Source organism: Musca domestica, unplaced genomic scaffold (assembly GCF_030504385.1).
Source record: "Musca domestica strain aabys unplaced genomic scaffold, Musca_domestica.polishedcontigs.V.1.1 49, whole genome shotgun sequence".
In the NCBI taxonomy this organism is placed as follows: domain Eukaryota; kingdom Metazoa; phylum Arthropoda; class Insecta; order Diptera; family Muscidae; genus Musca; species Musca domestica.
Genome location: NW_026712344.1, coordinates 88175 through 103631, shown reverse-complemented (window position 1 = coordinate 103631; position 15457 = coordinate 88175). Strand labels below are relative to the sequence as shown.

The following is a 15457-nucleotide window of genomic DNA, read 5'->3' as shown; positions in this document are numbered from 1 at the left end:
GTTACAAATTTTAGGGTAACCGGACACACCTATATTAATGTCAAATTATAACGAAAACAACGGCAGGTTTCAAAGTCTTCAAGCCGGTTATGTGCCCTCATTGAATTTTGCATTGTCTCGGCCATTATAGGTCGATATTTGACAAATCAATTAGATAAGTTATAACAAAGCTACCCCCTAAATATAATTTTTATACCCTCCACCTTGGAATGGAGGGTATATAAACTTTGTTATTCCGTTTGTAACATCCCTAAATATTCGTCGTAGATCCCATAACGATTTAACGATGTTCGTATATCTGTTGAAATCACGATACAGCCCAGATTATTTGACGTAGAGCTTCAAAATTTGTGTCTAAGATGGTCGGTATTGAAAATGAGATATATCGGTCCACGTAACGATACCTCCCGATTTTTGGTATTTTGATGATTTTTGCCACATTTTTTCACGGATTTGTCTAAAAATTGGTATTTGTTGGTCTTAACGGGTTCTGGCTGCAGTGGTGAAACATTGTATGTGTAGATCTACGTTTTGGTATAGCTCCGATATAACGGTACCTCCAGATATTCGGTATTTTGATGATTTTTGCCACATTTTTTAACGGATTTTTCTGAAAATTTGTATTTGTAGGTCATAATGGGTCCTAGTTCGTGTGGTGAAATATTGCATGTAGGGGTCCAGGCTTTGTTCTCCATATAACGGTACCTCCCGATTTTTGGTATTTTGATGATTTTTGTCACATTTTCCCACGAATATGTCTTAAAAATGCGTATTTGTGGGTCATAATGGGTTCTAATGTTTCCTTTACCCTAAGGTGGAGGGTTTTGAAAGTTCGGCCCGGCCGAACTTAATGTTTTTTACTTGTTTTCTTTAATTTATTGATTCAAAACAATCTTAAAAATATAAAGTTTTTTAAAATCTCAATAATGCTGAGTTTTCCCCTTTTCCCAGTGACTGAAGCAGGGCCATTAACTCAGACACTGAAGAAGGTTTATTTAAGTAAATTGAGTAAAACATAAACAAGTAACGATTGTCTAACTGCGATTCATCAAATATTCCTAAACCCTCGGCAATTTTAACTTACCGATTGTCTTCCAATGAATACGATAAAAAATTCAAATATTATAAAAATTAATTATTATTCACTTTTATTGTTATTTGGTACATTTGGCTGCATAAAGGCACTATACGTTACTGTGGATTAATTCCGACATACAAAGAGGATGCAAAAATAATACATTCATATATAATGGCATCGAGACTAGTAAGTAATAATATATATATTGCAAATGAAAATTAATACACACATAATAATAGCTATAGCAGTTAATAAAGATAATTTTGATAATTTTCTTGCTGAATTCTATCAAATAAATAAAAAAAGAATACATTAGAACAATACATTTAAACAAAGACGATTTCTTCTTTTAGAATAATACGAGTTATTTTTTTAGATTTGTTTTCAATCAATGGCCTCTAAGGGGATTTTGGTTTAAAGACATTTTGTACTGGTGTCGTCCATCATTATCGTCGTAATTTAGCCACACTGTAAACACTTCTTGTTTGTTTGGTTAGAAGGAACTTCATTCGGACGTTAACAGAAGCCTCAATTATAATTAATTTGTGATTATTTTAATATATAAATACGTTGTTGATTAGAATGTGTTTATGACAATAAGTTTTCATATAAATTTTAATAAGTTTTTGGGTTTAAATATTGTCCACAATATCGCAATAACTTATACGTTTATTTTCTTCCTCAACCGTTGTTAATTCCTCAGTTGTATTATTGGCAAGGGATTCTTCCTGATTAATGAGTGACAATTGATATGCCACCTCAAAGGCTTGTCCCAGTGTTAGAATTATTTCGGTGGCCAAGTCCTGTAACAGAAGAAAAAATGTAATTTATTTCTTTTTCATTTTTTTTAATAAAATTAAAACTTACCAAACTATCAACCATAAAGACATGACAATAATGAGTGTCCTTTTCCCTTGTTATGTAGGCAAAATATCTCAAATCATCCGTATCCTGGCTAACACAATTAATGTTCTCGATATCGTGGACACTTATGGTACTCTGCAAAAGTAAAACAAATATTTTTTTGGATAAAAAAAAAATGTTTCAAATTACCAATTTGTAGCTAGCTTTTACCTTATTTTCAGTGTCGATAAATCTAACACCAGCATGTGAAAGAGCTATACCAACTTTCAGACGTGTCTGTGCATTTGTTTCCTTTAGAATACGTGTTGAACAGTTGATATCTTCTATCAAACTGCCATCTTGGCCTTTGTACTCTATGGGGGCAGGTGTCTCTTCACGTTTCAGCTTTTGTATAGATTTTCTAGTCGATACGGTACCATGTAACTCCCTTATGACTGTGGAACCCAAGTACTAAATTAAAAAATTAAGAAAGAAAAAAAAACTATTTCAGTTACCATTTGTTAATGAATATTTAAAATTTACTCACATAAACATCGTAGAGAACATAGCCATATATCAAAGTATTTGCCGAATGGCACCAATTTGGATTGACATCTTCTTGTTCGGGTGAAATCAATAACAATTCCGCCGGTTTCCTTATGGTCAAAGTCTTTTTGCGCAATGTATTTGAGAGATAATTACATTCATCACTTATGGCATCTAAGGTGGTGTTTGTTGTTTCATTATTGGCAGCGGAAACCTCATTGCCAATACTTTCAAATATTGTATTTATTTCATCCCACACCTTTGAGGCATCAAAATCAAATTCACTTTCTTTGGCAGTGGCAGTTACAACAGGTGGTGGTGTTTTTATTTCATTTGACGCTACACCATTTTCTAGGGAATTTTCTTCATTGCCTGTGGGCGTTGGAAGTTGCATAGAAGATCTTTTTGTTGACATTGGTCGGACCGATTTAACCAAACTTGGTGATCTCAGCCCACTTGGTAACTCTTCAATTGCCTGATTTTTGTTTCCGGTTTCCTGAGGCGCGTCACTGGCTAAATTCAATGAAGAGCCCTTAAATAAACCGGCAAAGGGTACATCACCAACAAACTCCTCAACACATTCGGATACCCGTGAACTGCTAATTGAATCAAATTGCTCTTCTTCTGGTGGCTCCATTTGTTCTTCCCATATAAATGATTTGAGATTATTGTAAAATTGTGAATTGCGGTTTTGCAGTTGTAAGGATTTGCGTTTCCAACTTTTGTCCGGTGGTGGTTTAACAAATTCAAATATCGTTGTTTCGGCCTGAAAAGCAGTAGGTGGAGGATAATCTGGGGTTGGGGAGTGTACCGAGCGGTCTTGGCTTTGTCGTCGAGAATCGTTGTTGTTGTTATTTGTATCGAAATTATTGTTGGTCGCTGTGGGCGTCTTTGGTTGAATATCACTGGAATTTTGTAAAAACAAAAGAAGGACAATTTTTTTAAGAAATATTCACTTGCTATGTTGGCCACAAATACAATACCATTATTAAAAATCTTCTTGGGAAACAGGAAAATATATACATATTTGTTAATATCCGGTTGTTTACTTAACAAGACTGAAACTTGTGTTCTCTAACTACAATGAATAAACTACTATATCACAACTTTTTAATGCATTGTTTGTTAACATGCTTCTGCTTAAAAATATATATTTTTTTCAATATAAAAATTATTTTAAATAAATTTTGTTATCACTGACTAATACAAAGAGAGGCGTTGTTTTATGTCTACAGCTGCCACAAAAATGTGTGTGTTAGATTCATAAATGGCGCACGTGCTATCCTGTGCGCCATATCCTTTTGTTCGTGGCAAACGAAAACAATGATGCCAGATCGATGTATCCTGTTTGTGGGTGTAATTGTACTATCAATTGTTATAATAGATAGTGTATCTATGTATTGTTCTGCGTTCAGGTAGATATGTTTTGTAATAAATGTGATCAAAATATTTGGAAATTCCAAGACAGTTTCTACATGTGAGAAGATATGGTTTAACCTTAATACTCTTTTTGTTTTGTAAATTACTATTGGAAAATAATTATCAAACACTTAAAAATAGAGAAATATGAAATGAAATTAAATCTAGACTAGATCACTCACACTTAATTATTAATTTTAATACCCTCTACCATAGTATGGTAGGGTATAGTGAATTTGTCATTCCGTTTGTAACATCTCGAAGTATTCATTTTAGACCCCATGGAGTACATATATTCTCCACTCATTAACAAACGTTGTTTTTATAAAAAAACAACAATTATGGGATAAAGCCTAACTATTTTGCAATAAAAACATAATTTGGAACGAATTTGGCAATTTTCAAAATAAATAAAATCCGTTAAAAATGCTGTTAAAATCTTAAAAAATGTAGCCGAATGTAGCCGTTATATTAAAATCATCAAAATACCGAATATAGGGAGGTACTATTATATGGGGGCTATATTAAAACGTGGATCTGCAGAGACAATTTCCTGTCATAGGCTGTAGTATTCATTACGAACTTCAAATACCAAATTTGAAACCATTCCGGTGAATAATGTCTCTTAAAACATCAAAATACTGAATATCTAGAGGTACCGTCATATAAGGCTATACGAAGACGTGGACCTGCAGAGACAATCTCCGGCCATATGCTGTAGTATCTATTACGAACTTCAAATACCAAATTTGAAACAATTCCGGTGAATAATGTCGCTAAAATCATCAAAATACCGAATATTGGGAGTTACCGTTATATGGGGGCTATACCAGAACGTGGACCTACATGACCCATATTCAATACCAAAAGTCCTGCAGACATAATATACATACATGCGTAATATTTTATCAATCTATTAAATTTCGTTCGGAAGATAGAGTGATTTCCACTGACGGACATACATTGCCAAATCGACATAGAATTTTATGCTGATCAAAAATATATATACTTTATGGGCGATACCTGACGATATCTAAGGAGATGGGAGATACTTCCTGTCAAAGCCTTTGTCAACAATGCTACTAAAAGCCGTTAAGGCATGGTTCGTGGAGAGACCTATAGATCCTCGTTATCGTATTTTACATTATTATTACCATTTCGTCCACACCATCGTAACAAGGCGGAATATGATGTGACGAAGTAATTTTAACATTCCGCACTCGAGATGAACATAATCAGATCACCTCTTTAGATGACCAAACGCGATACCCCTGAAAGCCCAACGCTATTACGACGCAATGGAAAAATATTCAGTCCTGCCAGAATGCCGCGCTTAGAACCGCAACAGGGTTCCTCCTCATGACACCTGTCGACCATTTACATGAGAAGGCGAAGGTCTTATCTGTGCGAAAGTATAACAAAATGCTGTCAATGCAATACCTGCTTTGGTGTTACCGACAGAGCCATCCGAATCGACATCTGGTGGATAGGCAACCTCCGCCTAGGCACGTAGGGAAAGACCTTCATGATCTAGAGAGAGAGAGATACAAAGGTATAAGAGAGAGCCTCTAGATCAAGAGGCTCAACAAGCGGGACTAGTACTCACTCTAACGCGGTCTCAGAAGTTATGGAAGGATATAGAGTGAATACTGTGTTAAGAGACCATTCCCCTCCCATCGCATTAATTCCTATTGGGCCTGGATCGACAGCGATGGGCAGAACATCGGCCCTGCTTGTGGCACAGGACCACATGACACGCTGCACCTTTTTCGCTGTCTAGCCAAACCTACTCACCTAAATCCAGTCCCGCACAAGTTGCATCCTTTTTGAGACTGGACTTAGAGGCAGAACCCGATTGAGAAGAGTCAGATCGACAACAACTCCTATATGTTCTTACTTAATTTTAGGAAGATAAAAATACTGAATGACAATTTACCAAGCCCTATATAAGGTCGAATCAAGGCCTATATAAGGTCTAACAAGAAGACTACTTTTGACAATAAATATAGTAATGTTTACACTATTGTAACTCCACTTTCTTTGAATTTCAAATCACAAATATGTATTTTTACAACAAACTTATTGGTCAGATGGGCTTACTTTCCGAACTTATCTGTGCCTTGGGTAGTAATAACCTAATGTAACCCAACATAAGATTTACATAATATTAATGTTACTTTACTGTCAAATACGTCGCTTTTAATTTTGAGCGAATTTTATAAGGGTTGTATCTATCTGATAAGTTCAAAGAAAAGGTTTTCTGAAGAAATCAACATATCCAAACATCATGCAAATATATATACAAAATTGATAAAAAAAGAATTCCGACATTATAAATAGAAACGATAATCATGATTTTATTATAATAATCGACGTGAAATTTATGTTAGTAATATTTATGTATTTATCAGATCCAGAGATAGAAACTACATAAATAACTATATAAAACATTCAAAAGCATTTAGTATACCATTTTGTTAAGATACAATAATATCCCAATTAAACTTACTTATTGTTACAATCAGCTCCATCTTCTTCTTGTTCTTGTCGAAGTACCTGTCGTCGATTGTTTTGTGCATTATCCATTATAGCACTGATATTTGCATAATCACAATATTCTAAATTTCTTCTAGGACTTGGTAAGGGAGTTTGCACTTGAGACATTGCTGTAGCTTTGGGTGTTCGTGGTGTATTGCATGCACTTCCGGTCGGCAATGTCATTTCTACATATTCATCTACACAATGATATTGTGTGGAATTTAAATTGGATACATTCTCTTCCTCTATTCAAACCAAAAGCAATGCAATATTTCAGTACAAAATTTATAAAATAATCTCTTTGTAGGTTACCTACTTTTTGCATTCGTTTCTAATTTGGGAAATTTTCTTTCTGTATTCGTACCCAGACGTCTATTTAGAAGATTTGTTGCATAAACTGGCTTGTATTCTAGCAGGGTTTCTGGTGTTGAACGATTGCTCTTTGGCAGAGTTGATTTGGGATTCAATATCGGTTCCATTGGTGTATAACGATCGATGGATATTTGACGATCCAAAGAACTTACAAAGAAAAATTAAGTGTTATACACTTCATGTAACCATTTGAGATAAGACAATTTTTACAAATATTAGACACAGACACATGAAGAAAGTTTTGTGGTTTATATTTTTAGAACTTATATATGCATTTTGGAAAGAAAATGTTTTGGACAGAAACAGAGCATGTAGTAAAAATATTTATGAAAATCTTAAGACACATGAAATCATGAGCACTTGAATAAAATTGTTTTAAAAAATTCACCTCGACAGATGTGTAAGAAGATTAAAAAGGTTTCTTCTACAAATATGTCGAGGAAGATCTAAAAAATCAGTCGAAGAAACTGAAAGATTAATATCAATCAAATTTTGAATATTAAAAGACAGAAATCTACCACACAAGTCTTGCTCTCTAATATTTAATTTTCCTAGTAGTTGTAAAGCCAAATATCAGATTTTATCTTTAAAAAAATTTAGTTTGTTTTTCTAAAACTAGAGTAATAGGGTAAGTGTACCAGTAGTCGGCACTTTCAGGATTTTCGATTTTTCAATCTTTCAACATTCTGATTGAAATCTTTCAATTGCAGAAAAATAAAGTTGTTCAGATTCCAAATTTTGTTTAGTTTTCGAAATAATAAACAAACATTTAATTTGTTTTGTAAAATTTGCAATTTTACTAAAATAGTAGTTTTTTTGCCAGTAGTCGTTACCATTTTCCAATGCTCGTCATGTCTATTTGCCAGTATTCGGCATATGGCATTTCAGTAAAAAAAAAATATTATTTTGTATATTTTTTATTTCAAATTATATAAAACAATGCTATATTACTAATTCACAGTTTAATCCAGAATCCAGTTTTTAAATAGTGTTTTATTTAATTATCATTCTAAACCAAATATAGTTAAAAAATCAAGAATAGTATGGTTACCATCGGTAACGTATGGATTTTCAATTAAAAAAATGAGATTAAATAAAAAAAGAAAAAAGAGAGCAGAGAACACCGTTTCAATTATTTCATTATTTGGTCAATTCTATTCTTAGTTATTTAAGTTTAAATTTCAAAACTGCCGACTAATGGGACATGCCAAACTAGGCACACTTCCACAACTCAGACTAGCTATTGGATAGTGGATTTATAAAAAATGCACCAAATTTGAAAAAAACTTCTGAATATTTCAAAAATAAAGAATGGTATTTTTATAAACAAATACAGGATGAGATGAAAAAACTGCAACCAACTTCAGACTGCTGTCATTTCCAAGCCACTCGTCCGACAGCTGTTAAAATTATTCCAGTGACAGCTCATTAAATTGTTTACAAGCGTACAAAAGCTTTTTTGTGAGAATTTTCCAGAAAAAAAGTTATTCGTGATGGAATTCAAGATTTCTTTATATTTGGCTGGAAAATCACAAGTGGCTATCGTTAGAGGACTCCAGTATTTAAATGTGAATAAATCTTTTATGTCTCGTACCATCGCTCGTTACCGTGATACTGGTAGCCTGGTAGCGTAAGCCAACGTCAAGGAAGTGGACGGAAGAAAACAGCAACATCAGCAGAAATCAAAAAGTAAAGAAGCGACTTGATCGAAACCCGCGTCGCAGTGGACGAAAAATGGCACGGGAGCTGAACATACCGCAATGCTCTATTCGACAAATATTAAAAAAATAAGCTCGGGGTAAAGCCATTAAAATTCCAAAACGTGCAAGAACTTACAACGCAACAGAAAGAAAATAGACTCAAAATAGCTAAAAAGTTGCTTCGCTTGGCTGTACATGGTGAACTGCCGAATTTGGTTTTCTCCGATGATGATCGTGTTTACTTGCCAAAGAGGTCAGCTGAAAGTGTGCACCTTCGATTGGCCACCAGAACTCAATCGCCGGCCATGGTCAATCTCCAATCGTATTAATCGACCGTGGCATCAGAATAAATGCCGAATATTATCGCGAAAATATTCTGGAGGGTCTATTAAAGCCTTGGGCACGCAAACATTTTGGCCGCAGACATTGGCAATTCCAATAGGACTCAGCGCCATCGCACTCAGCACGCGCCACCCAAGAATGGTTAAAAAATGAGGTTTCTCGCTTAATTTCCAGCGCACAATGACCACCAAAATCTTCTGATAAAAATCAGTTGGACTATTGTGACGGTTTTATTGGCCGTTTGAAGGCCATTTTGCCAATTCGTGTCAAAGGTGACCAATCCGAACAAATCTAAACTTATTCTTAAATTTGATGCTTTTTCCGACATTTTTTTTTTTTTTTCATTCAATAAAATTTAAAAAAAAAAATGTAAAAATTATGGCACTTGACTTTGTTGCAGTTTTTTTTATCTCACCTAGTATATTGGAAATTGAGATTTTATCCTTTTGTGACTTATAGTAAAATGTGATAATGAGTATTTTTTTTCCTTCGCGTTGTCTTTCTAAGAGGATGCGGTTTAGGCGAATTTTACATATATTTAGGTGATGGTCGGTTTTAACCCTAAAACTGTTTTTTATATTTTGAATACGTTTTTGACCTATCCCATTGGATTGGATTGGACTGGATTAATAATAGGAATAATCCTCGTCTTGTTACCCATAATATTGTCAAAAATACAATAATCCAAAAATGCATATCTTCCAATGAATTTTTATTCGAACTTTTCAAAAAAAAAAAAAGAAAAAAAAATGTGAAAGAGGGGATAAATTGGCCCTCTGATTTTAAAAAACCAGCACACGTATCTTCTGTTTTTAGCTCAACTTCCTGTAATTTATTTTTTGTTGCACAGTTTTATTTAAAACCATTTACGTTTTTTCGTTGAAAATGTCGGCCTCAGTAACTATTGGTGTAAATGCATTTTTCACAATGTATTTGTAATTAATATACCACGGCTTATAATCTAACATGGAGATCTGATAACATTTAAGGTTCTCAATCCCAGACAAATAAATATCATTCTACTGCATAAATTAAGTAATTTTTAAATTCTTCTGCTTGAATAAGCTTAATTAGCTTCTTACGATGAAAATTTAAACATAAAGTATAGTTATCACTATTCTCAGAGAAGTACACTGAAACTAGTCAATTTATAATACCCAATACTTTGTAAATAGATGCTTAATTTTAATATGTGACACATAAAGCAAATTAGTACAAATGACTGTTTACATCGTCGTATAATGTCTAAAAATGTATGTAGATGTATTTAAAAAATAACAAATTATTATTACATGAATAAATATAAAAAAATATCACAACAATGTTAGTGTATAATTTGTAAATAATGCAATATGAGATCACCATCAGATTAATATTTAAAACATTTAAATTAACAACATGTTTTGCATATCCAGGGTGGAATAGACAAACTTTTTGGTTTTCACATAAGCAATAATATCCATAAGAATTGTTGACAATAAATACTAGGAATTGGTGCATTGTGTTTGTATCGTGGATGCATGGATGGATGGTGGTGGTGTTGGTTGTGGTTGCTAGAGGTGCATAACACAGATGATATGGTGCAAACATGAAGATGGATATAGAAAAGTAATGGCATTAGGAGCGTAGTAAACACGCACACACAAAAAGAAAACACATAAATAACATTATAATGGGACAACTTGATAAGTCATTCTTACTTCATTGTCATTGAGCGATTTTCCACAAAGTGCTGATGATGATGATTATTCTGTTGTTGCTGTTGTTCCATGACGTAGTTCTGCTCAGCTTTCGACTCATCTTCATATCTTGACATTGCTGTGTTGTCATTTACATCTTTAATTGGTATGAAATGAGAATTATTTTCCATTCTACAGCTCTCCTGGCAAAAATCTGCAATTTCATAAGAAATGTACATAATTAATGAGTCATCTACACAATAATAAAACAATGCTATCAGAACTTTTAAACATTTTGCCAGCAACAGGTCACTGAACGTTCTAATGTATGGCAGCAAATTACTGGATTTTGCCATCGCTGCCGCTACGTATACCTCCTACACACTTGACCACTAATAAAAATGCAGGCAGAATGTGTGTGATGTTCTATCTGTTCATAGTCAAAAAGTTGGTCATGTAAACAGCGGCTGGACAAACAACAAACGATTTGTGTACATTCTTAAGTATGTCTAGAGATTATTTGAGTATGATGAGAAAATATAATAATGTAATTGTTTTTAAAAGACAACGCAATCTAAGTTGCAATAAACACTTAAATGAGTTGTTTTACTAGAATACAAAGCAAATTTGGACCTTAAATTTAAATTTAAAAACATTGCGTGTGAAATGATAGGAATGTACTTTTTAACGTACCAAACTTAAAGAACTCTGAGAGAAATAACAATAAATCAAAACCAATAAGGAAAAGTCAAAAGTCGGGCGGGCCGACCATATGATACCCTACACATATTTAGTAGAGCTCCCGTAGCATAATAATTTATTTAAAGTACGTCATATCAACTATCAACTTTTGGCTTTAGAGTAGTTATAGTTTGGTTCCAGAGGGAACTAATATATAGGATGCATATCTAATTTTCAACCGATTTTCTCCAAATTTGATGTACTTGCTTCTAGACTGAATTCGGTCGGATGTACCAAAATTCAGGTCATTAGGACTGATATTGGGGCACAATTTAGCCGAAATCGGTTGAAGGTATATATGGCAGCTATATTCAAATCTGATCCAATCTTAATAAAGAGGTATTTCCGATCTCTATATGATATCAGGCACCAAATATCATTGTTGTGGAATGGATATTGAGAATATGAGAGACTTAACCAAATCGGATGTAACATATATATGGGATCAATAGTTATATCTGAAACGATTTTCACCAAAATTTGGTGTACTTGCTTCTAGACTGAATTCGTCGGAGGTACCAAAATTCGGGTCATTGGGACTGATATTGGGCATTTGGCGCACAATTAACCCGAAATCGGTTGAAGTTATATATGGGAGCTACATCCAAATCTGAACCGATTTTGATAAAGTTTGGCAGAGGTATTTCTGGGATGTATCTGACATTTGGTACCAAATACCTTTGCACATTACGCACGTGAGTGACTAGAAACTCCAAATCGGATGAAACATATATATGGGAGCTATAGCTATATCTGATGTACTTGCTTCTAGACTGAATTCATTTGGATGTGCCAAAACTCAGGTCATTTGAACTTATATTGGCTATTTGATGCACAATTAAACCGAAATCAGTTAAAGATATATTGGAGCTATATCTAAATCTGATCCGATTATCACCAATTTCAATAAGGTTTGCCCTTGGGCCAAACAAATATTGTTTACAAAATTTCATCTCAATCGGATAATAAATGCGACCTGCATTTTGTTTACAAGAATACATGGACGGACTGACATGCAAAAATCGACTCCGAAAGTAATTGTGTGAATGTGTTGAATTCCTGGCATTTAGATACATACATTGTCGAATATTTTGAATTTCTATGATGTCGTTTAGAGGTTGTTTTTAAGAATATTTTGAAAAAAAGACCAAAAAGACCCTTACTTTGATAAACTTGAGGGCTAGCATTTTTTACTAAAACAATTCTCGTATTGTTATATGTAATATTGCTGAAAACAGTATATGGCTAAAAAGTAAGGACTCCAAGGAATCTTTATCCGATAATTTAAAAAAATGGAAGAGGGGAAACTTATTTTCAAAACGCCAATACACATATTTTTAGCTATACTTTCATAACCTTTCATAACTGGATTTTTCCTTCAATTATTTTTTATGTGTACAGTTTAATTATATCTTAGTGAAATGCTAATTCTTCAAAATTGAAATTATTACTATTGTTTTCTTGAAACTTAGACGCAAAAATGAAAGCAATTGTGAACACACTTCATCAAAATTATACTTCACATGAATATTTTACCTACCTTTAATTATCGAAACAATTTCATAGGTAACATGTGGTGGATAGTCGGTTAAGACATCCAATGCCGTTCGTCCATTTCCATCGACGGCATATAGATCGATTCCGGCACGTAATAGTGTACATACAACAGACTTTTTGCCACACAATGCCGCTTCGTGTAAAGCGGACCCGGAATTTGTCAAAATATTTACATCTACACCAGCTGCTAATAACGTTTCCACCACTTTCTTATGACCATTACGTGCAGCAAGATGCAGGCATGAATGTGTAAAAATATGTTTTGTTGGTGTTATCGTATAGGGTGGTGAATGCCCATTTTCTAGAGCGACAATTTCATTGTAGACACGAAACGGCTCAATTAGTTCAGGATGTGTTCTTATCAATATTTGCACCACTTGTAGACGACCAAATTGTGAAGCTAAATCCAAAGCAGTTTGGAAACTATTATTTCGTATTGTTGGATCAGCACCATATGATAAAAGTATTGCTACTACAGCATTGTGGCCATGTTCGGCAGCACAATGTAAAGGTGTTTCATTTTGTGAGTTCTGGGCGTTTGGATTTGCGGGTCTTCGGGGATGCATTAGAAGCATTCTAACAATATCAGGCTTATCAGCCCATGATGCAAGATACAGAGGCGTGGAACCGCGAATGTCAGGTACATCGGTGGCAGCATCATGCGACAAGAGTAGTCGTACAATTTCTTCATGACCATTCAGGCAGGCATGATGTAGTGGTGTATAACCATTCATATCCTGTGCATTTAAACTGGGACTGCGTCGAAAACTAAAAATAAAAAATACATAAATTACATATTAAATTGAATTTATGGGAAACAAGTCGGGGCCAAGACCACTCATCTATTTCTAAAAATTTTACAAATTTTTAATAAACAAAAAGGAAACATTTATGTATGCAAATACACTAAATTTTCTAAAATGATGTCATATGTTGGTATAATTTTGAATACAGTAATGTTAGTCGTGTAGGCATGTTAATTCAATCACTAATGTGTTATTTCGTAGAACAGTCTCCCCCTCTTTCTAAAGTAGTTCTATAATTACTTTTAATTTTTACAAATATTTCAGTTATTTAAAATAAAGATACTATGTTTATCCTGATTTTTTGTTATTCTAAAGACAAAGACAAGTAAATGGATGTTTAAAATTCAAATCATCTTCAGCCAGGTTATGGGGCCTTTTTCAACCGTTTAGGAGTTTATAAAAATACGAATCAAAAATAATATTAATTAGTTGACTATAACTCTCAAACGGTTAAAAATTGTACATTCCCTATGTCTTTCAACCTCTCGTTGCTAGAAGGGTGTGCTATTTTTTTCTCGCAAATGTATGTACATTAAAGGTGTAAATTTCGATAGGCATTCAAGACCGTAATGACCTTAATTCAACGACCCAAACCAACATTTTCTTACGTATGTACGTACGTATCTATAAATTAATGCGATAAGTAGTGCATGTTTAAAAATGAAAGTATTTCGCTTACCTAGAAAGTGGACCTCCTTTTTTGGCATAATGTTCCAGAATTTTGCCAACAACACTAATGTTGCCAGTTCTGGCCGCGTCCAATAAATCCTGAGATCTTCCCATTATTACAGAACCATATACAACTGACAAAAAGATTAATTAACAATTTCGTAAATGCCTGCAGTAGCTAATTGTCAGCAATTTAAAATTGGGATCATCTTGCATTCAAATGATGAGAGAAGAGAATTGATCAGCTGTTGATTGACACTCTCCACCCACCACCACCCTTTCATGCACGAACAAAACAACAGCAACGACTTTCAAAACACAAGCGAACATGAATGTTTTTTTTTTTCTTTTTGAAACACCAACAACAGCACTGCTTGAGAATTATTTAAACAAATTATCACTGTTTATCCCGCATTTGTTTACACAATAGCTCGCAGCATACAAGAATTCAAGGTCTTTTATTCTTTTTTTCTCCAGCCCTGAGCAATGTCAAAAAATAGTTGAAATTTAAGAAAAAAACAACACCGAACACACTCTCGCTCGCGCACTCAAGGAGAGACAGATTATAGGGATTTGATCGAAAAATTTTTTTACGAGTTCATTCACTTGTTGCTTTTACTACTTTTTAAATTCATTTTCATTTACAACATAATTGTCATTTCTTGTTTTACAACTTATTCTTTAAAATCACTATTGTATTGTATAAAACACGTTTTTCTCGTGGAATTTAATATAAATTTATTAATTACTGTTTTAATTAAAATTGCTCCCCAACTCAACTCTCAGCCCCAAAGAAAACGATCCAATTGCCAATTTGTCAAGCAGCGGCGTTCAATGAAGTAATCACACGGCCACGTAGTTTAATTGAGTACATTGTCCGTACATGGGCTTTGAACCGTCGACATTGTTTAATAGGTGGTATCGCTTGCTTATCAACTGATTGTAATAATTTATAATATCAGTTTATTTTTTTGTCCTTTCTGGCACTGGCTGTCTTTTTCGTAAATGACCTACTGTTAATAATGTCTCGAAATTAAACTAAGTCAAACACTTATCTGGATTTTCAATCATTTATAGAATATGTTTGGTTATTTAAATTTATCATACAAAAATAAATGTTCTTATAACCGATCCGGTGCGGAATCTACTTTTTAAGGGAACGCATAG

At 33.8% G+C, this 15457-nt stretch overlaps 1 protein-coding gene across 3 annotated transcripts; it reads right to left on the bottom strand.

The window, feature by feature from the left end:
• Nucleotides 1-1131: 1131 nt before the first annotated feature.
• Nucleotides 1132-15105, bottom strand: LOC101895988 (ankyrin repeat and sterile alpha motif domain-containing protein 1B). Of its 3 annotated transcripts, XM_059127934.1 has the most exons (9): nt 14301-15100; nt 12799-13583; nt 10539-10731; nt 6741-6943; nt 6396-6669; nt 2469-3372; nt 2153-2392; nt 1946-2077; nt 1132-1881 (listed from the first exon to the last, which is right to left on the bottom strand). In XM_059127934.1, the coding sequence occupies exons 1-9, from the start codon at nt 14402-14404 to the stop codon at nt 1711-1713; spliced, it is 3006 nt and encodes a 1001-aa protein (XP_058983917.1). In that variant the 5' UTR covers nt 14405-15100; the 3' UTR covers nt 1132-1710. The 3 variants fall into 3 exon arrangements, with proteins under 3 accessions (XP_058983917.1, XP_058983918.1, XP_058983919.1); XM_059127935.1 differs by lacking the exons at nt 6396-6669; nt 6741-6943 and having other exon boundaries at nt 14301-15099; XM_059127936.1 differs by lacking the exons at nt 1132-1881; nt 1946-2077; nt 2153-2392; ... (1 more) ...; nt 6396-6669; nt 6741-6943 and adding an exon at nt 10159-10391 and having other exon boundaries at nt 14301-15105.
• Between the last annotated feature and the right edge of the window lie 352 nt (nt 15106-15457).

Coding starts and splice junctions, on each gene's coding strand:
- LOC101895988 (XM_059127934.1), bottom strand. CDS start 14,404: ATGGGAAGATCTCAGGATTTATTGGACGCGGCCAGAACTGGCAACATT. Junction 2,393..2,468: donor ATGTTCTCTACGATGTTTAT/GTGAGTAAATTT, acceptor TTTTTAATTTAG/TACTTGGGTTCCACAGTCAT. Junction 1,882..1,945: donor TCTTTATGGTTGATAGTTTG/GTAAGTTTTAAT, acceptor CTTCTGTTACAG/GACTTGGCCACCGAAATAAT.